The following is a 20,722-nucleotide window of genomic DNA, read 5'->3' on the forward strand; positions in this document are numbered from 1 at the left end:
TCCAAAGACTCTATGATGACAGCCTTGCATGTTTCCAGAGGATCTGGCAGAATGCATGCACTAATGACTGACAGCACCACAATCTCCACTTACTGTCCACATGGATAATGTTTCTCAACAGAAAAAAATGTATTTAAAGTAATTAATCATAAGGGGTGTCTTCACTCATGGCAAAGCTGCCGCGAGATGGGAGAGTGACTCTGCTAAAGGTTACTACCGACCTCAAATGCCAGATATGAAACACTGGCATTTGGATGTTCTGAATGGTAACTTTGCATTGATCTGAAGAGGAGCAGGCAAGACATTGAAGGTGGCGGTGCCTTCCAATTTCAAAAATAGGACAGCACCCAGTGGCACAGGTCTGAGTGACAGGACAAGTGTTGAGCTGGACCCTCCCCTCCCTCATTTGGGGCAGGCATTCCTCTGTGTAAGCAGACACAGACCCCCTCCCATCATATTTCTCTCTCCTTCTCCCTCTCTTTTTCCTTTGGCGATGGTAGTTGGCTCACACGGAGTATGGGTGGGCACACAGAAGTGTGTGTGCGTGTGTGTGCTTGCATGTTTGTGTGTTCAGGTGTGAGTGTGAGCTCAGAGGGAAGTCAGCACCCGGACAGTGTGCTAGGCGAGAGCAGGCCAGAGCTCTTCGATGGGGCCCTGACTAGGGCCAAAGCACTGAGGGGGGTCCTCAGATGAATGATTAAAAACCTCAGAAGAAAAGAAAATAACTACAAAAAAGAAGAAAAGATAAAAAAGAAGATCCAGAGAGAAGAACAATGGTTGTAGAGGAAGTGATAATTACATTGTCTGGTGGAGCGCCATGGGGGTTTCGTCTCCAGGGAGGCGTGGAACACCAGAAACCACTCCAGGTAGCGAAGGTAAGGCGAGTCACTCAGCATGTTGGACAGAAGCCAGCATTTCACAGTTTGCTAAGAAAACAGTGAAAAGAACAAAACAGTGTTAAAGTCAATAGCGTCACCAAGCAGAAGGGAAACAGCAACAGAGTTTTATTGTGTAGAGCTGTGAACAAAGCTTAAAGGAACATTGGCAGTGTTCAATGTTGGTTTGGGGCCTGAATATGAGTCATCATCTTGTTTGAGAACTTTTTTTATGTAGAGTTGTACTGATGATTGATTGGGTGAACTTTAAACTTCAAGTACAGATAGGTGGGAATGCTAGGCCACCCTGTTGCATATCTTCCTCTGACTGCTTTGCCTGTTAAGCTCAGCATTAAAGCAAATGATAGTAACCCAGAAATCAAGTAACATTTGCAGAAAATATTTTTTTCTGTTGCTGGCCACAGTGCGCCCTACACCTCTGAACAACATCATAATTTCATTCAAGAAACGCTTCAATTAACCTGGCCACACCCGGTAATCTTGAAGGATCCATTCAGTTGGTTTTTTATTGTAAAGTAAAATTACAAGAGTGAAAAACATACAAGTAAGCAAAATGTAGTGACCTCAGGTTATTTCTTGAAATCAGTGTGGTGTATGCCATATTAAAGCCACAATGATATTTATAATGTTAAAAAAATCTTTATTACATTTTTGAGAATTGCAGACTAGTTAAATATTCATATTTCCTTGAGTCCACTGAAGGTAAAGGAAATATTTAACCTTCGAATTCTCACATGGAGTCACTCAGCTCATTTTACTCTCCAAAAGCAAATTCTTCATGGGCAATAATTTGGTACCAACACTTGGCAGAAATGAAGCAGTCCGAATTTCAGTCTTGATCTCCATTTAGGATTTCAGACTGTGGCATGATATGAGATGGGGAACATATACTGGATAAAAGGATTAATTTGGCTCCCAAGTATATAAAAAATAGCACCTCTGATATAAGCTTCTCTTTTTATTTTCTGACTTAATATGTACATTTGCTTGTATTGAACACATTGTATTGCACACACTTTATGAATGTATATTAGCATAATATGAAAAATAGATTCATCCACACATACTTTCCATAATTGTTGACTGAGCAGAAGTACTTTTGAAGGTGGCTATTTATAGCTGAGAAGCATCAGGTCTCTAGGTCAGCCAAGGTGTATGTTTCAGCTCAGTATTTAAAAATTAGCCTCATACACTATTTCTGAACATGCACTAATCGTCTTGATGCTAATCGTCACTTCCTTGTAGGTTTACATCAAAAAGAATTACTAATCGTTTGACATCTGTTACTCCGGATTGTTGCTGTTCTGACATCACATATGGCGTGGTGTTAATTCAAATGAAGCTGCCCCCCCTTTAAAAATGATCTCCATATTACAAAATACAGGAATCTATCTACTTGGCACAGTAGGTCAGGGAAATTGTATTATATCCTGCTTTTTCACAGGATATAATTTCAAATGTTAGTATAGCCAGTTCTTCTGCGCAATGAATCCTTATTTGTATAATGCACTGATATTTGATAATATTTGCACTGGCAAAATAATTATCCTTTGGAAAATGTTACTGGCTTAGATTGTCTAAGTAAACTTTTAATATTTTTTCAAGAGTGATTCTACGTTGTTGAGTTATGAAGAGTAACATGTAGACAAGCTGGCCTCGGGACACCAAGTCACCTTTACGAAGGTGGACAGCTGGTTCTGTCTGATCATCTAAAACAATGTGCTCCTTCACCCCTGAGAGGAGGAAGCTGTAATCTTGTCAGGTCTCACACTATATCATCCCAAACAGGTGGAGCAGTGTGTGGCTGCACTGAAAAGAGCTGGTGTGTCAGTCCTGGGTCTGTGCCGTTGAGACAGCATGTGCATGCTTCTATGTTTATTTATATGACTTTAAGTGTATTTTTGTACTTCCCCATGTGGTGAATGTGTGCACGCATGTAAGGCTATTATAACTGTTATGATTTGTGGCCACAAAGTGACTGCGTGAATGAATAACAGACATCCTCTGCCACAAGTAAGCACGGACCATTTTAAAAGGCTTAGCTAAATGGGGACATGGGATTTAATTACAGACAAACTAGAATAGCTGGAAAGAAAACTAGTTAAGGTAACCAAAGCAATGCTTCTCCATCTACTAATTCTAATATTAAAAATTTCTTTCATATATGCCTTCGTAGAGCGTAATCAAAACTGCACTGTTAGCTTAAAAAATAGGAACATCTTCAGGCCTCTGTTTTAGATTTACTATGTGACATGTCGACATAACTTGCACAGACCTGAGGCAGTTTAGAGTGGGCAAAACGCCACGGTCCTGACAGACCTTGGGCACAAATAGCAAAGCACCAAATGAAGATGGCTTCTGGCTGGCATTTCCTTGTTAAAGTGTGTATGAGAGCTCCACTCGAGCTGTAATATGTGGCATATGTCTGCAGCAAGATCGAGCTGTCAGTGCAGAATCTGGTCTCTGTCTTTGTCAGTCATTATCACAAACCAATCCAAGACAGCAGCATAGCTCTGTTGTTTTTTTAAATTTTCCAATCAAAAGCGTTACAAAAGCTGGTCTTTCCCTGATCATTCTCTGGGAAAATATTATCACAACTCTGTACTATACAACTTGTACAGCCCTTTAAAGTAAGGTGGCAGGGCTGAGACTTGGCCTCGAGTTATGTTTAGTTTGATAAAATCCTGTAACAATAAAATCTGACATCATTCAGCAGGATATGAACAGTTGCACACTCTAAATATTTAAAAGCTATTTCACAGTAAAGGTATTTTGTTTTGGTAGCATGTAATCGCTATTAATTTAAAACAGAGAAAGGAAGTTTACTTCCTTTTACTAAGGAAGGTTTACTGAGGAAGTCTATTCTCATTCTTTTAGTATTAAAAACTTCTGCTTGCAAGGCCTTTATACCTGATTTAAGACATAAAATTTTATTGTACATGTACAATGACAATAAAGGGCTATTCTATTCTATTCTATTCTATTCTATTCTATTCTATTCTATTCTAAATAGTCCTGGATGTCTCTTCTTGTAGGTTATCAGGGACTTGTACCAAATGACTGAAACAATATTTCTTCATACAACGAGTCAGAAACTCAGATTTTCAGTTATTTTTAGTATTTCAGCTTTTAACTTGTTTTGCCTATATGCAGGTGCGCAAACGCAGCAAGGCATGCAGGGCTGGGTTGCGGGAGGCTGATGAGCTGGTCTCCATCAATGAGCAGCCATGTGCAACGCTCTCCCATGCCCAGGCCATGAACCTCATCGACAGTTCCCCTGGGATATTACACATCCGGGTCAAAAGGTCAGAAGAACAAGAGAAAGTAAACTCTTCCTAATCTTAAAGCATCAGCAGCTCATTGTAATGGATAAAGAAAAGTGTAAAATGCACTGACTTCATACTTGCTGCCCTGCATTTAAAATGAATTAAAAAACAAGAAGACAGCGTATACTAAATATAAAAAATGAAGTTATGATATCACATTCAAAGGTACTCATTGACATTAATACTATTTTAACCTTTGCACTTGTTTTCAGGGCACCTGCTGGTTTTCAGTCTGTGGTGCTTGTGACCCGAGCCCCATCTCCCCGAATAGACAAAGAGTACCGTGCTGCTCTGCGAGCTATGTCACCAAATCACCCTCACCATGCACCTGTCCGTGAAGTCCATCGTAGCCGCTCCACCCTAACCAGCGGCTTGACATCGCCACCTGGGAGCGAGGCTTACTATGGCGAGACTGATAGTGATGCAGATGTGGCAGGCTACGAGAGACAACGCAGGCAGAAACGCCGAAGCCCCAGCAACTCCAACCCTGGGAAACCCACAGGACGAACCTCTCCTGAGGGTGGGGAGACATCAGAAATGAGTGGCTATGACAGCGCTCCAGATGCACATGTTTACCCCCGTTTATTGGATGGTGGAGAGGGAAATGGGGGAGGTCTGCCAGGGGTGGCTAGAAGGGAAGTGATTTACCAACCTCCTGGTCCCGGAATGTGGTCTTCCCAGACATCAACAGAGACTTCCTCTATCATATCCTCAGCAGATGACCAAGGGCCACGGGATGCAGGGCAAGAGGAGGATAGTGGCTTTTTAGAGCCTGCCAATGTGCCACTGGTATCCCCTGAGAGGGCAAAGGAGGCTCTGATGCTTGGCTCCCGTAACCAGCTCGTGCCCATGGTGGGTCCTGTGAATAAACCCATTGATGATGAGCTTACAACAACCTACATGGAAAAGGCCAAGCAAGCCAGTAAGTACACCTGGAGAAGGCCACTGGGATCAACTTGTGCCTCACATGTAAAAATTAAATAAATATCCTATTATGATTTGGGGGGAGTTTATGATTATGATACAAATAATCCAAAAATTAAAAATCAAACAAATACGCTCATCTATCGCCTTACCTTTTTCTAAACAGTGCGTCAAGAGAGGTCAGTTATTGATTTAAAACAACGCTTTAGGAAGCTAAAACAGATCAGTTTTGGAACTACAGTATTTATCTATATACGGTACCTGTTTATAATTATCCTAGAGTCACCAGCCGAGTTTTAAAGCTGGTCATTAGCTATTTATATCCGTTGATACTCTGGAAACATCACTGATACCAAAATTAATTGTACCAATACTGTCGGAATAGTGTGATATGAAGCTTACTCAAGCTTAATCAAAAAGACTAACGTGTCCAGTTTGATTTGTTTAATATGACAATTACCAAAACTAGCCACACATAAGTGTTTTTTGAAGTTTGTAGCTCAAAGTGGGTGGGTGTCAAATCTGTTAAACAGGGCATGGTCATATAGTTTACCGTATTTTCCTCCAGTTATGTAAAAACCACAGCAATCAACCTAGGAGCCCAAAAACAACTGCTTTTTGATATCAGGTGGCAAACCGAGGATAATATCTCTTGCTGCTCTCATCCCCTTTACTCTTTTCTTACTTTTTCTTTCTTACTGTATATTGAAAGAACAATAATATGTGATTTGTTCTGTAATACTCAATATGATGTACTTTGGTTCTTATTAAAATTGCAAATGCATTTTTATGCTTTTCAAAATGCATCAATTAAAATGATGTGCTTACATTAACCTTGACTTAATAGTTTCACAATCTTTGAAGAGAGGTTAAAAAAACGTGATAGTGATGAAAGCACAGAAAACGACTAAGCATTCTTTCCTAAAATTTGTCATTCTGTCTATCATCCTTAATTGATTCTTGGAATTCCTCCTTGCCATCACTGACATTCGAATGTCCTACTTAAGAACCATGTCCTAAACAAATTAAAATTCCGCTTCATGTGGCATTTATACCAGGGTAATAGAATTAGATTGCCTATGATAATCTGTTTAATACCATAACAAGTTAAAGGATATGTTATGTATGCCTTTTGAAGTTCTCCTTCCAGTCACCTATGACATCAAAGTTTCCATTAGCCTGCAAATACTTTCATTAAAGTTAGATGTCAGAGTACATGACCCTAACAATGTGCAAATTTATCCTTCACCTTAGCTAATGTGATAAGCTCAAAGCTTCTGTGGAATTTTCCTGGAAGTGCTACTGTGGCAAGTTAAGAGATGGATGCCTGTTGGACAGGCAGACAGGACAGGTTTAGAAGCTTATGTCAGAGTTCATTCTTTCAAAGGCTAAATCTTTTCCTTTTGAAATTCTGACCCTAAGATTTACTTTACATTATGCCACTGCATAACAACTTCTAATAGTTTTGACTTTCATATCCTGCAGAACTTAACCGAGGGGATACACAGCAAGACAAACAAGTAAAGGAAGCCAAAAGCAAGTGTAGAACAATCGCCTCTCTTCTGACAGATGCTCCTAATCCTCACTCAAAAGGTGTGCTAATGTTCAAGAAGAGAAGGCAGCGCTCCAAGAAGTACACACTCACTAGCTTTGGTAGTGTTGATGAGGACAGGTGTCAGGACTCACAAGAGGAGGATGGGGTACTTCCTGGCAGTGAATCTGAGTTTGATGAGGAAGGTTTTTCATCAGTTCCTGACCCGACTTGGGACAGTGACTATCTGGATATGCTGGAAAAGAGGGCAACAGCAGGTACTGAAGGTCGTGGGGATGGAGCAGAGGATGCTCCGAGTCCAGGTTTGAGTGACACTGTGGGCAAGGGTGCCCAGTTATTTGAGCAACAGAGAAAAAGGGTTGCTGAGCATGCCAAGAAGACAGAAGCAGCAAAACCTCAAGTACCTCCACAATCCCAAGTCCATGAGGAACCTCAGATACTCCAGATGTTTCAGTCACAACAAGAAGTAGAGCCACAAGTAGAAACAAACTTACAACCTCAGCACATAACACTACCTGGAACTATATCCACACAACCAATCCTATCACAAGCCCCAGGTCCAGTTCGTGTTGCATCCCGTGGAATGACTAATGGAGACCTATCCTACTCTGCAGTCAGCACAGCTAGCATGGAGGAGTCATCTCCACTAGTGGCACCCAAACCAGCTACTGCCTCAGTTACCATTCTGACCAGTCCTGGTCAACCAGCCGAAACACCATTGCCAGAACTACCTGTGAGTAATGTTCTCAACAGGACAGCACGTCCTTTTACCCCTGGCTTTATCAGCATTCGGGCTGCAACTGCCCCTGTGACGTTCCGGCCACCTGTCACAAAGACAACCCAGCGTCCTGCCTCAACAGCTGTTGTGCCGCCACCATTTTCCACTACATATGAACTAGACATTAACAATACAGCAGGAACTTCACAGCTATCCCCTGGTACTTCATCAGTGATCTCGCCACAATCTTCCATACTTCAAAGTTCCTTGGTCTCAAAGCCAGAAGCTCCTGTTACCTATCACCCTCCATCCCTTTCTACTTGTGTGCAGTCAACACCACCAATTACTACTGTTCAGCAGGCTCCATTTCCAATTGTGACTCTAGCCTCTATTCCATCAGCACCACCAGCACCACATGTACCAGTGATTCTAGCCCCCGGTCCACCTACATCCCAAATTCCTGTGTCAGCTGACCAAGTTATCCCAGTGTCTCCACTTCAAACACCAGTTGCTCAGCTACGACTGCAATCTTCAATTGCACCTTTGTCTCAAGTGTCAGTGGTCTCCCAGTCTGAAACTGTAGCTCCAACCCCAGTTCCTGGTCCAACAAGTCGCACAGGAATCTTGCTTGAGGCTCGAAGGCGTAGTGGGAAACCCAAACCAATGTTCAATGTGCCAGATGTTAAAAAGAAATCCCCCAATCCTGAACTGTTGTCTATGGTGCAGAATCTGGATGACAGATCCAGCCGATACAACTATGGCCAACCACCCGACGAGAATATCTATGATGATTCTGAGGAAATTAGAAGTGATGAGGCTGGCATAGGAAAGGTGCCTCCTCCAGTGGCACCCAAGCCACGAGTTGTTCACGAAGCTCCACAGATTCTCCAAGCAGGAGGTAAGGGGGCCCAACTGTTTGCCAAAAGGCAGAGCCGTATGGGTATGTATGTAGTGGACACTCCACCCGAGACTACTTACCAGAAGGAAGGGACAATGCACAGTGCAGCACAACCCCTTGGTTCCTCCCTCAATCCTTCACTTCCTTCTCAATGGAAATACTCCCCAAATGTCCGTGCACCGCCCCCAATTGGGTACAACCCACTTTTGGCCCCATCTATCCCTACTGGGCCTCAGAGAGAAACAAACAAGCCAGACAACAGGGGTAGAGGAAGCTCTCCAAGAGAGGGCATCAAAGCACTGGATTTCATGAGAAGGCAACCCTATCAGCTCAATTCTGCCATGTTTAACTATGGGGGCAGCGCTGCTAATCTAGCAGCTATGCCTTCTTACCAAGCCCAGCAGCGTGACTACATACCACCAATGGTGGGAAGCTCCTTGACCTCACCAAGGCAGATCCCCGTCAAAACAGCCCGTGTCTATGAGGTCAAGCGATTCTCCACACCTACACCTATGTCTGGTCCATCTCTCGCTCCTAAAGTCCTCGCACCACGCTCAGCCACTTGCCTTGGAGAACGTTTGACTCACTCTGGCATGACCTCCCCACCTCCTGAAACCTTCACTCCAACTCCAGTCTCTGCCTTGACAACAGCACCAGACAGTATACCAACCCCAGCTGCACCTCTGTCCCAACCAACTGGACCACCCAACCTTCCAAAATTTTCTGCCACTCCCATTCCAAACCCAGTGCCCCCTGCAGTCCCAACACCTTATGCTCCAGTGTCATATACCACTGGGCTCCAGTCAGCCAAACAGTTCCAGAGTGCTCCTGAGCTCAGCATCCTTGCCTCTCTGCCTCCACTCAAGTCCAACCCAGTACAGGCACCTAAACCACGATTTGTGGCCACCAAGGGAGGTGTTCAGCCCCGTGTCTGGAGGCCAGGGGCAATCTGAGGGCAATGAAGCAGTCAGTACCGTGCTTGGACATATTCATATTCATGAAAAGGCTAATTAATCATGGACAGAAATATATCTGACAATTTTGTTAATTGGTTGATAGAAAAAACATGGAGTTAAAGATGTTTTATGCTTTGGGAAACTGATGGGCAAAGATCAGGACTCATATGCAAAAATTAGCTGATGAAGTAACATAAAATGGCAATTGAGTATGAAATTGAAATATAAAAAACAGGTGAGTTAAGTTAAATGAGAACAAAAGATTTTTTTTTTTTTTTTTTTGCTCAAAATGCTGCTTATCACATTTATTTTGCTGCTAACAGATTAAATGAGTCACACTAGTTTTAAACGATATTGCCATACACTGTATAGCCCACCATATGCCTGTCCTGGGGGAGGTTTGTGTAAGGCTTCTGGAGATCTCTTCTACTAATTTAGCGGAAAACCCATCTAAACAGAGCCTGTACTGAATTATTCTTTGAAACTTGAAATGTCTGAAAAGTGAACAATGAATGAACGAATGCCATTATGAGCAAAGCTCAAACCACTAAAAATATATGTTGTGTGATGTAGACTGGAGTAGGTGGATCTTATAACATGTAATTCACAGTACTCGCCCTATTCAGTCATGTACACTCATGGGTGTTTAAATTATGCTGTTTTTTAAACACCTCAGCTCACTAGGGTCTATAAGTGAAGGCAAGGTTTGCTCTTGCAACGAGTCAGATACCTCCACTCACTATAACTAGAGAGAAATGCTATCTTTTTAGCCCAGGTCACATACAACAAGTGCCTGGGCTGTCACTGAATGAACACTTGTTACTGGATATCACTGCTTCTATTTACCACCTAGACACACCAGAGTCTCCTTAGAATCAGCGTGCACTTTGCAACTATATGTAAATTCGTAACTTTTATTAAACAAATAACACAGATGAAGAAATGTGTATTTTGTTTTGTAAAGTTGTAATTTATTCAGAGGGAATGCATGGGGAAGTAGATAGACAGAGAAGCACTGGCCCTTCTGAAAGGGTTCATGAAAAGAGAGCGGCTGTGGAACGAGGACATATTTAGGAGTAATGGGGTCACAGTTCTGGTGTTGCCATTTCACTGAAGTGGTCACAATCAAAGTCAGACTTCTGTCTGTTGGTTTGATACCTCACAGCCTCTAGAAATTAAATTAGAATGACCAGGAAAGTTTGAGCCATGAAGTTTGTTGGACAGAAGCACAGAGGTTTAGCTGTTGTGTTCTAAATAACAATGGGTGCTGTTAAAAAGTAAGGAGAAATATGTTTGATGAATATGTGCTTCCAAAGACTGAATATGTTAAAGGAACAAGTAAGAAACATAGAAAGACTGTTGTGTTATATTTGTGGTACTCTTGGTAGATTTTTTTTTTTTTTTGATTTTTTACCCTTTTTAAAATACAGTTTCTCTTCAAGCTTGTTCTTGTTTTCATTATGTCATTAGAAAACTAGATCTTAGATATAGATATGCTGAGGTGTACAGTGTGAGTTTCTGAAAGTACATGGATTAAATAATGAGTGTGAAAAATGTTTGTTATTAATGCTGAGTAGAAGTTTATACTGACAGATGACAAGATATTTTTAGAGGAATAAAATTGGACTTCAAGGCTCTCGAGCTGTCTGACATGTCTGATTTTATACTGCCCTCTGTTGGTTAGTCTTTTAATGTATGACAAAAAGCATGCAAAAATGCAACTTGTAACTGAACAATGAAGTAAATGTAACTGTATAGTAGTTTAAACATTAAAAAAGGATTAAAAGATAAAAATTATTACCAGTGCAGAGTTTGTTTGTTTTTTAACTTCAGACTAATTTTATAAATTACATAGGTTTGTAGCTCGTTAATAAAAATAGTAACTCAGATAATATAATAGAATATGAATTATATTTTCACATAAGGAACCTATTGGGTCATTCTATGAAAAAAATCAGTGAGTGTGTCTAGCTTGATTAGACTCAGCTCATTTTTGTTTGTACAACAACTTTATCACATTTAATAAAGCCATGAAAAATTCTACCTTCAATGAATATTTTGTGAGTTCTTAAAGTATAGATAAAGATCAAAATACTAACATTGGAGCTAGCCACATTAAATTTTCAGGGCTGGAAAATACATTTAAGTATTGTTAAAAATTGTAGGTAGATCAAATGCACAACCCCTCCAAATGTGACAATTTAAAGCCAAAGTGTAATTTCTTTCTTTTTTTTCTATAAACAGCTCTGAGGATCTATATTATGGGATATATCCTAGAGTAGCAAAACTCCATCAATTTAATGTGACAGACTAACAGACATGAGCATTGAAACCTTGGATGTTTCATCCTATATTTCACAGGAGGAAACTTCAAAAACTACAGTATGGGGTAAAGTTTTAAGTATCATATCATCATATTGGAGAGATACCTGGTCAGTACAATTTATAGCATACAAAATGTCCTTTTTTGTATTTTCTAATGTTTTTTTTTCTCATTTTAAACACAAATGTTGAAGCGGTTGTTTGAGATTGAGTTAGCTTCTTTTTGACATATTTCTTAGTGCTAAATTGTAAAGATTCAGTGTTTATTACTTCTGCAGTTCCAAGAGTCATCTTTTTGACTAATCTTTGTCTTACTTTCTTACTTTTCAGTAAAGACTCTAGGAGTGAGCTAAATCTGGACATTATACATATATAAAATGGGCGGGGGTGGTTTGGTGTATAAAAAAAAAATACTATTTTCACTTTTTTTCTGTTAGTAAGATTAAAAATTAATACTCAAAAAGTGCATTATCGTTGGAAACTTGTTGTTTAATGCCATCTATTCATTTCCCAACACACAGAATGTGTGATTCTATATCTGGAACTCAAAATGTATATTCATGTATACATTTTGACTATAATGTAATGTAATAATGTTATATGGTTGTACTGTGTGTCAGTGTATTTTTCTTTCTTTCTTTTTTTGCCTACATGAACACTTGCCACTAAGTGGTGCTGTGGGGCATCAGTGTACACTGACAGTGCATTAAAAATGGCCAAGCCCCACACTCACATGGGAGGCTATATATAGAGCTGCTAATATCCAAACATAATACTCTTTATTTATAAAGAAAATAAATTGTTGCCAGGTCCCTACTGTAATTAAGAGTTGCTTCTTAATTTACCTACTTAAAAAAAGATACATTAAAAAAGGGGCCTATGGAAAGTTTCTATTTCAAGATGTGCAGAAAACATCCCGTGGAGTGTTTTCCATGGGATGTACTAGAAATAAAACATCTGCAGCATATCTTAGTGCTTTCCATTTAATACTTCGTTGAATTGTCATTTGAATTGATCAGAAAAGGGACATGGATATTTCTACATTTCATATGAAATAATGAAATGTATGCAGAGGTATGTATAAAAATAAAACACAAATTTTAAACAGTGTCACCATTGTTATTTAAATATAAGACCTCAGTTGGTTTGAAGAAAGACTGAAAACATGTCACTTGTTACAAGCACTTCTCTGCAGTGATCATTTTGATAAAAATAGATAATTTTCTTTAGATTTCGGAGGCCAGAGATGAGCCAAAAATTTATGAGAAATCAAGACTTTATGAAGAAGAGCCTGAACAACCTTTTTGAAATAAAGCTGACCTGGGTAATATTTAAGGAAGTTAACTCTAAGAAATAAAGGAAACTAACAATATTGGGCATTTGTATTGATGACAAAAACCCAATGTCTGATGGCTTTCCTACATTTCAGAATCATGCATCATAAAATATCTTAGAATATATAAAGTAAAATAAGATACATCTTACTTGGAATTGAAGTTTAACTTAAGAACAATGTTGCACATAGCATATAGATCAATTGTTTTTTTGTTTTTTTTGTTTTTGTTTTTTTTTGTTTTGTTTTTTTGTAATTCAATTGTGGCTCCAGTTGTGCACTTGAGAGTGGAGGGGTTCTGTTTTGTAAGCTGTTTAATGGTTTTTGTTTTTTTTTTGCTTTTTTTTTTCTTTCTTTTTTCTCTTTTTTTTCTCCATATAGATCAATTGTACTTGAATACAGTCAAACATCCAAACAGAGCCACAAAGTTACCAGTTGCATTTTCTACTTTGATTGTGTGCTCAAGAACACTAGAACAATACAAAGTTAACTGACTTTCAGAGAACGTTACTGCAGATTTAGTTAGTGCTTCAGAGTCAAAGTTTTCTAGATCAAATTAAGCACATAAAATCTGACATTCACTCAGGACCCCTGGGATTATTTTGCCAACTAACAATCCTGTTTTTATAAATGTATATGAATTGTAACAGTAATATTTAAAAATGACACATTCATATTGTGTCAATTTGTACATATGATACCTGTATATACCTGTATATTTACCTTTTTAAAATTTGCACAAAAAAGAAAAAATTCACACTAAGGAGAGTTATAGAGTTACATACATGTTTATGCAGTCATATGAAAAAGAAAGGTATCACAGGACTGTATAGTCCTGTGAAAAATTAAGTACTCTTTTACTGCTAGCATAGGAATTAAGGGGTAAGTAGCAGCCAGGTGCTAATAATCAAACACTCATTAGGCTTCAATCCAGCAAAACAGTTTGCTGGATTGAAGCATTCAGTTGCGTTGGCACAATGTCACAAGCTTCCCAGTAGTGGATATCCCAGCAAATTTAATTCCAAGGTCAAACCTTGCAATGCTCAGAGATATTATGGGGATTTGGGTTTGTTTTTGCAGCCACAAGATCTAGACACCTTGCAATTACAGAGTCCACCACCTCTTTTTACAAAAGCATTCTATAGTCAGATGTGAGGCCATCTGCCTGGCAGTTCAAGCATGTCATGAAACAGGATAAGCACAGCAGCAAATCTACAATGGAAAAGCTGAAAAACAAAAGAAAAGAGTGCTGAAATGACCCAGTCAAAGGCCAAACCTCAACCCAGCTGAAATACTATGGTGAGATCTTGAGAGGGCTGTGCATAAATGAATGCCCACAAACCTCAATGAACTGAAGCAGTGTTGTAAAGAAGAGTGGACCAAAATTCTTCCACAACAATGTAAGAGACTAATAAAGTTACACAGAAAAAAAATGCTTTAAAGTTATTGGTGCTAAAGTTGGTTCTACAAGCTACTGAATGTACTTAGTTTTTCACAGGATTGCATAGACCCTGTGAAAACTTTCTTTTTCACATGATCATATGCCTGTATTGCATGCTATTATCATCACTATAATAATGTAGAAAAAATCATAATAATGTTAGACCCTCACCTAAAGGATAACTCTGTTGTTATGACAATATAAGTACATATATTTACTGAAGACTTTTTAAGCCCTGGGGAAAGTTGTGATGTCAAAGGCAGGTTGTGTATTTGCACACAAGAAAACAAAAATTTGTGTTTTCTTTAAAATGGAAGATATACAGTTACCAGTAAGGATACTAGGGACATATCTTTGGTAGTTTTGGGTTTTGGGGTTTGCACTCCACCACATTCAGATGGTTTGCACAAAATGTTTTAAATATCTGTCACCTCATTGTCTGCATGTCCATCACATTCAGTAGTTCAGGGAAACTGAAAAGTCTTTCTGTGTACCCTAAACACACCCCAGAGTCCTCTGAGGTTATATTATAGTTGGGTTCTGTCCCCCTCACTCTTTGCTACTAAATATAGGCTTCTGAGCCATCTGTGAGAATGATTTTGTTCCCTTAATATCACCATCAGCAGTTTCAGCTGGCCAACAGAGACTTCTCCCCTGACTTTAATGCCCCCCTGCCCCCTCCTCAATCCCTATTCATACACCCAACCTCAACCTCCTCCTCCCGTCTTGATACGAACACCAACAGCCCCAACCCCCTGAAAGAGCTGCCATCTGAGTGTTGGTTGGGTTTTGCACTTCCCGGGACCTGGGTCCAGGCGAACGTAGGGTCAGAGGCACTGAGGGATTTGTAAACTTGTGATCGAGATCACCAACATTGGTCCCTCGGTCTCCTCTTCACTGTTTGGTATTTATAGGTCTGTCTTTCTTGCCAGGACAACAACAAAAACTCGGTGAGTGGATCTACATCCCACAAATCACTGTGTCCATTTGTTCTACCAATCAACTGACAGCTGATAACTGGGAGGATTTCAGTTTTGCATAGTGCAAAAGCTGTGAGAGGGATTTAACATGCAATGTGGTCCCACTCATATTTCTGCAGCTGATCTTAAGGAGAAACTAATGCAAGACCTCAAAAGTTCAATAAATGAAAATGATCAGTTAGCAGTTTAATTTTATGACAAATAATTAATTGCAGATGCAACATAGCTATAAAAGTTCCTTTGCAGTTTTTAAAATTATCAAAGGAGTGGTTAAATGTGCTGATCATCTCACTCGGTGGGTGTTGCATATGTTTTATATGGCGCTGCCAAACCCTGAGAGGGGTTGGTAAATCTGAGAACAGACTTGTCTGAGCCTTTAATTATTTAAGGGAATTAAAAGACAGCGTTGAAAATCCTCCTCGTTAACATCCATTAACTAAACCAGTTTGTACACCTGTTTTGAGAGATGGCCAAATATATAGTCCGAATTGTTTTGTGGAGGTGTGTTCTTAAGGGTTATGTTGAGCCCATTTGATAGCCGAATGACGCCATTCCATGTCGCTAGAATGTCTTGGCTGGAAATGGCTTTTAAAAATAGCTTCAGTGGGTTGAATTACAGCCAATAGATGTGATGTGATGTTTTGCCACTTGACTAGGCCTTAAAGAAACTGGTGAGAGCTGAAAGTGTTGATATCTGTTCAGAAAGACAAGAAACTATGTAACGCACGCATATAATTACATGTAAACCAGATGCACGTCTTTCACAATGGATAGCTTAGCCTATGAGATAGAGGGAAGTTTTCCCACCTTTATGTTTCCATGCAAGAGACTGTGATAAAATATTATGAATAATTCCATCATTTTTAATAAGCCCGAGGCTTCTGTCTCAACCATAACATGGTTCTGTTTACATTGGCACAGACTGTGTACAAATCTTGTGTCTCCAAACAAAACTGAAACACATATTGAGCTATACGTTTCCTTCGAGGCAGACATCTGTTTCACTAGAGAATGTAAGAAATCTGAGGGCACTGACATCCCGTTTGAACTTGAAAAATGAGGAGGGCCCTTGCTGTCAGTCTGTCTGATACATTCAGGTCCCGGAGATTCACTTTCAGGCGTGGTGGTAAAGTGTTGATGGTTGAGAGTTATTTTGTGACTATGGTGCAAATCAATGGTAACACTGAAGCAACAACACCCCTTTCAGTGCAATTAAAGCTTTACAGTCAAATTATGATTTATGAATTCCTTTGAATATGGATGTGTAGTGTGAAATAGAAAACTACAACTGAAGGTATTAATTACTTTCTCTTATTTGGTTTCTATTTTGTTAATTTATGTTTTTTTCATACTAAACCTCCTAAAGTTTTCTATGTTATTTATCTAGACTTAATCCCTTTAAGGAGCTTTTTTTTTTCTGGAGAAGTTTTGATATTACTTAACATTAATTAACTTTTGAGTCTTGAACATAAGGGTTTCATTGCTTAAGTATGTGTTCAGGTTAGAATCATCACTTGTTCTACATTTTTCTAACCAAAGGTAATGTTCTGTGTTCTCCCCTGGCCCTCAAGTCATGCCTCTGGGTACACCTGCTCCCCTAACCAAGCGGAAAAAGCCCTCCAAGATCATAACTGACCTATCACATATCCCTCAGGATGGTAAGGCTTACATAAAATGACGTGACTATGAAACCAAATTACCACTGCTCAGTAGAGCTCTTTCATATAAACACAGTACACAGGAATACACGGTGGTAAAACAAAAAAGGGGTACAAGTATTAGAGAACTAGCTGCTTATTTGCAGTACAATTAAGTCAATCTACTTTACTAATAAAGGACACCGTTCTTTAATGAAACAATGTTTATGAGTTAGTACTACTTTCAACCTCATTTACCAATGTTAGGGCCATTGTTTGGCTCTCACTTACGTAGAATATGAGTCAGAGCCAGAGGCATCGGAGTTTGACTTGGGAACAAAGATCAGAACTCCTAAAGACATCATGCTGGAGGAGCTTTCCCTGCTGAAGAACCGAGGATCCAAGATGTTCAAGATGAGACAGCAGAGAGTGGAGAAATTCATCTATGAGAACAACCCTGACATCTTCAGTAGTGAGTCCATGGTGAGAGCCTAGTTCATAAACAAAACAAAGTCTTGTTTGTCACTGCAATGCAAATTTATTGACACTAGGTTGACAAATCCAAGCAAATTTGAGGCAAATAAATCTTGAAATAGCTTTGAATCTCATGCAGAAAGGTAACACCTGAAGAACTGTATCCTTACCTTTACAATTTTGCTTTTGTTGATATAAATATTTGAAAGAAACCTAGCACCAGCATGCAGATGGTGATTATTTAAATGTTAAGTCACCTGGGCTTTAATTATAATCATACTGATCAATTTTAACAGTGATATAAGAGGGTTTTTTTGGTCTTGAAGCAGATAAAGACCACACAATCATAATTCTAACTTAACCATAATGCTCAAGTCCTGATCATTATTATTCAGTAAATACAAATCAAAGCATTGTATGGTGTATGATTGATTATAATGGTGATACTTTGCTCTATATGGGGTGGCTGAAGGTCAGGAGGTAGAGCAGGTCATCTGCTAATCGCAAGGTTGGTGGTTTGATCCCTGGCTGCTCCCACTTTGCATACCAAATATCCTTGAGCAGAACACTAAACCCAAGCTGCATGAATGTGTGTGAATGTTAGATAGATAGCATTTATGCATAGAAAAAAATGGTTGTGTGAATGAGGCAAGTTGTATAAACAGCTTTGAGTGCTCAGGTACAGTAGAAAAGTGCTATATAACAACCAGTCCATTTACCCTTTCTTTCAGGACAACCTGCAGAAGTTTGTTCCCTCCCTGGGAGGTCAAGTGGGAGGTCAAATAATAAACCTCGGTGGGCATTTTGTTAGCAAGGAGTCTGGACGTCTGAATTTTATAGGGCTACAAACAGGAGGAGGGGCCCCTGTGCCTCCCCCAAAGCCTGGAAGCAAAGGAGCAAGAGGAACGGGAGGTGCAAGTGGAGCAGGAAGTGCAGGAGAAATTGGTGTGGGCGAGAAAGGTGGAAAAGGAGAAGGTAGTAGTGAGTGGTCTCCACTAAAAGGTTTGTCTAATTTCTTTTTCTTTTGGCCATTTGTAGTGCAATTCTGTTTTATGTACAGAGGGCCATTTCTCCAAAAATTATTTAAAATGCATTAACAAAGTGTGTTTACATCTTGAGAAATACATCTAGAAGGACAACTTCATAAATTAATAAAAAAAAATAACAGTGTACACAATATATATATTTGTTTTATTTTTATTTTTTTATTTCTTTTTTTTTTAACCAAATTACATATATCTATTATACACTGAACTATTCAAAAATGTGTTGAATATTTGTATTTGCTTTCTTGCTAAAAGTACTAAAACCACCATGACCAGCTGGTTAGTTAGCTAAGCTTGGCTTAAAGTCTGGAGAAAACTGATAATGAGCAACTCTAAACTTCATTATTTGATATGAGGTACTTTGTGCGTTTAATCTATACACAAGCCATAGTGAAAAAAACCCAAACAGGTTCCAATATGAGGTTATCAAGACAGCACTGCAGGAAGTCGCAGTTTCTGGCACATTGCAGTTCAACAATAGCCTAGGGCCAGTTAAAAAAGTATGCTGGACAAGTTGAATGGTCAGCTGCTGGTCTTTTTGGGCTAGTAATGGTGTTTCATCGAATGGATTCACCTTTGAAGCAAACAGTCAGTATTCTGATACCAAAATACAAATAAATATCCTTTATTGAACCACCAGTTCTGGTAGTTTTATAAGTGAAAAAAATTAGATCTTTTTAGCTGCTCCTACCCCTCACATTGTTGCATAAAACAAAAGCACAACTAAATTTAGAAAAAGCTAAAATAAAAGCTGTCTGTCTGCAGATAAATTGTGCTGGTTTATTTTGCCACAATCTTTCAATTTCTAGCAGCAATACCTGCATAAGAGGGGCATTTCAATCATGCCACAACCTTTATTTTTAAGTTTTAGTTACCAGCACATGTGGATGACTTTCTTTACAGGAGGTGGAAAACATGGCGGTACTAAGCAGCAAATTCATGTGAAAACCTACGTGTCTCCATGGGAGAAGGCCATGAAGGGTGATGAAGGTCTGTTAGCCACTCTAAAAACCAATATGCCACATCCCAATGCCAAAAAGGAATTACTCCAGTACAAGTGTTTCAACAGGTAGTTCCCTTGAGGTCTGATATGTAGAAGATTTGTGAAAAAAAGGAGCTTTAATTAACCTTTCACCTTGGTTTGACAGGAGTGCCATGCCCTACGGCGGTTTTGAAAAGGCCAATCAGTTTCTGAAATTTCAGCTGCCAGAAGCTGAGGCAGCCAAAGAAGAGCCTGAACCTGCAGTGGTGTACCATCATGACATTAGCTGCCGGCCTTCATTCAATCGCACTCCTATTGGCTGGGTGGGCAGCAGTGAGCCCAGCAGCATTCACATGGAGACGGATGCTGTGCCCTTTGATGGAGAGACCGACGAGCTGTGAAAGCATATTAATAGTGATTACTATGCACATACTCACACACAAGAGTAACTGCATGCATACACCATAGCATGCACACACAATAGTTGAGCTTACAATTAACTATTACACTAATGAATTTGAATCTCCCAGTGTGGACAGTTAAAAGCGTACAAACAAAATGAGGTCCTGATCTTAACATGCTCTGTATTTGGTTGTAAAGCGACAAGTTTTATTTGTTATGGGGAGATGAAACATCAAATGTCTATTTGATAAATTTATAAGTTGAGCCAAGCAGTCCTCTAATTTGTCTGAAAGTTTGCTGTTGTAGGTGAAAAATTGCAGATTGTCCCATTGAGGAATGAATCATATATGATGAATAGGTGATGAATGCTAAGTCACTATTGTGCAGGCTGTCTGAACTTGTTACCATAACTGTTATCGCTCAACATTGTCTTTTTTTGTTGTTACAAATGTCTGATGATTTGCTGCGCTATAAAAACCTAAAAACTTGTTTAACTCAATATGCATGCTGTTGCTGATCCCTTAACCAAACAAAACAACACAACACAGTTTCTCCACAATAAACTGTAACACTGTAAATAATTTAGTGCACTCTGAATGAATTCTTGAAATATACAGTATTTGTATGTACAATGTAAATTTCAGAAATGTTATTAACTATTTGGATGTCTGGGGGGGGGGGGGGGAAGAAGTGAACAAAACAAAAAAAGATCATCCTCATCATGCCCATGTCATATTGTGTACTCACTTGGCAAATGTCATGTGTGCTGAAACATTAATGGGAACTGGGACATTTAAGCTAGTTTACGCAGTTTAACAGTTCTGTATTTAATTAC

General features: G+C 39.3%; 2 protein-coding genes across 3 annotated transcripts; both read left to right on the top strand.

The window, feature by feature from the left end:
• The first annotated feature begins 536 nt into the window (after positions 1 to 536).
• On the top strand, positions 537 to 10,911 carry synpo2la (synaptopodin 2-like a). Its single transcript, XM_084949422.1, has 4 exons — positions 537 to 875; positions 4,050 to 4,201; positions 4,435 to 5,144; positions 6,632 to 10,911. The coding sequence occupies exons 1-4, from the start codon at positions 774 to 776 to the stop codon at positions 9,265 to 9,267; spliced, it is 3,600 nt and encodes a 1,199-aa protein (XP_084805548.1). The 5' UTR covers positions 537 to 773; the 3' UTR covers positions 9,268 to 10,911.
• A 4,197-nt stretch (positions 10,912 to 15,108) lies between these two features.
• On the top strand, positions 15,109 to 20,477 carry myoz1a (myozenin 1a). Of its 2 annotated transcripts, none has more exons than XM_084949549.1 (6): positions 15,109 to 15,316; positions 16,886 to 17,004; positions 17,279 to 17,466; positions 18,189 to 18,459; positions 19,407 to 19,572; positions 19,652 to 20,477. In XM_084949549.1, the coding sequence occupies exons 2-6, from the start codon at positions 16,920 to 16,922 to the stop codon at positions 19,884 to 19,886; spliced, it is 945 nt and encodes a 314-aa protein (XP_084805675.1). In that variant the 5' UTR covers positions 15,109 to 15,316; positions 16,886 to 16,919; the 3' UTR covers positions 19,887 to 20,477. The 2 variants fall into 2 exon arrangements, with proteins under 2 accessions (XP_084805675.1, XP_084805674.1); XM_084949548.1 differs by having other exon boundaries at positions 15,111 to 15,316; positions 16,918 to 17,004.
• Positions 20,478 to 20,722: the final 245 nt, after the last annotated feature.

This window comes from Perissodus microlepis, chromosome 13 (genome assembly GCF_051167445.1).
Source record: "Perissodus microlepis isolate ML-2025 ecotype Zambia chromosome 13, ASM5116744v1, whole genome shotgun sequence".
NCBI lineage: Eukaryota > Metazoa > Chordata > Actinopteri > Cichliformes > Cichlidae > Perissodus > Perissodus microlepis.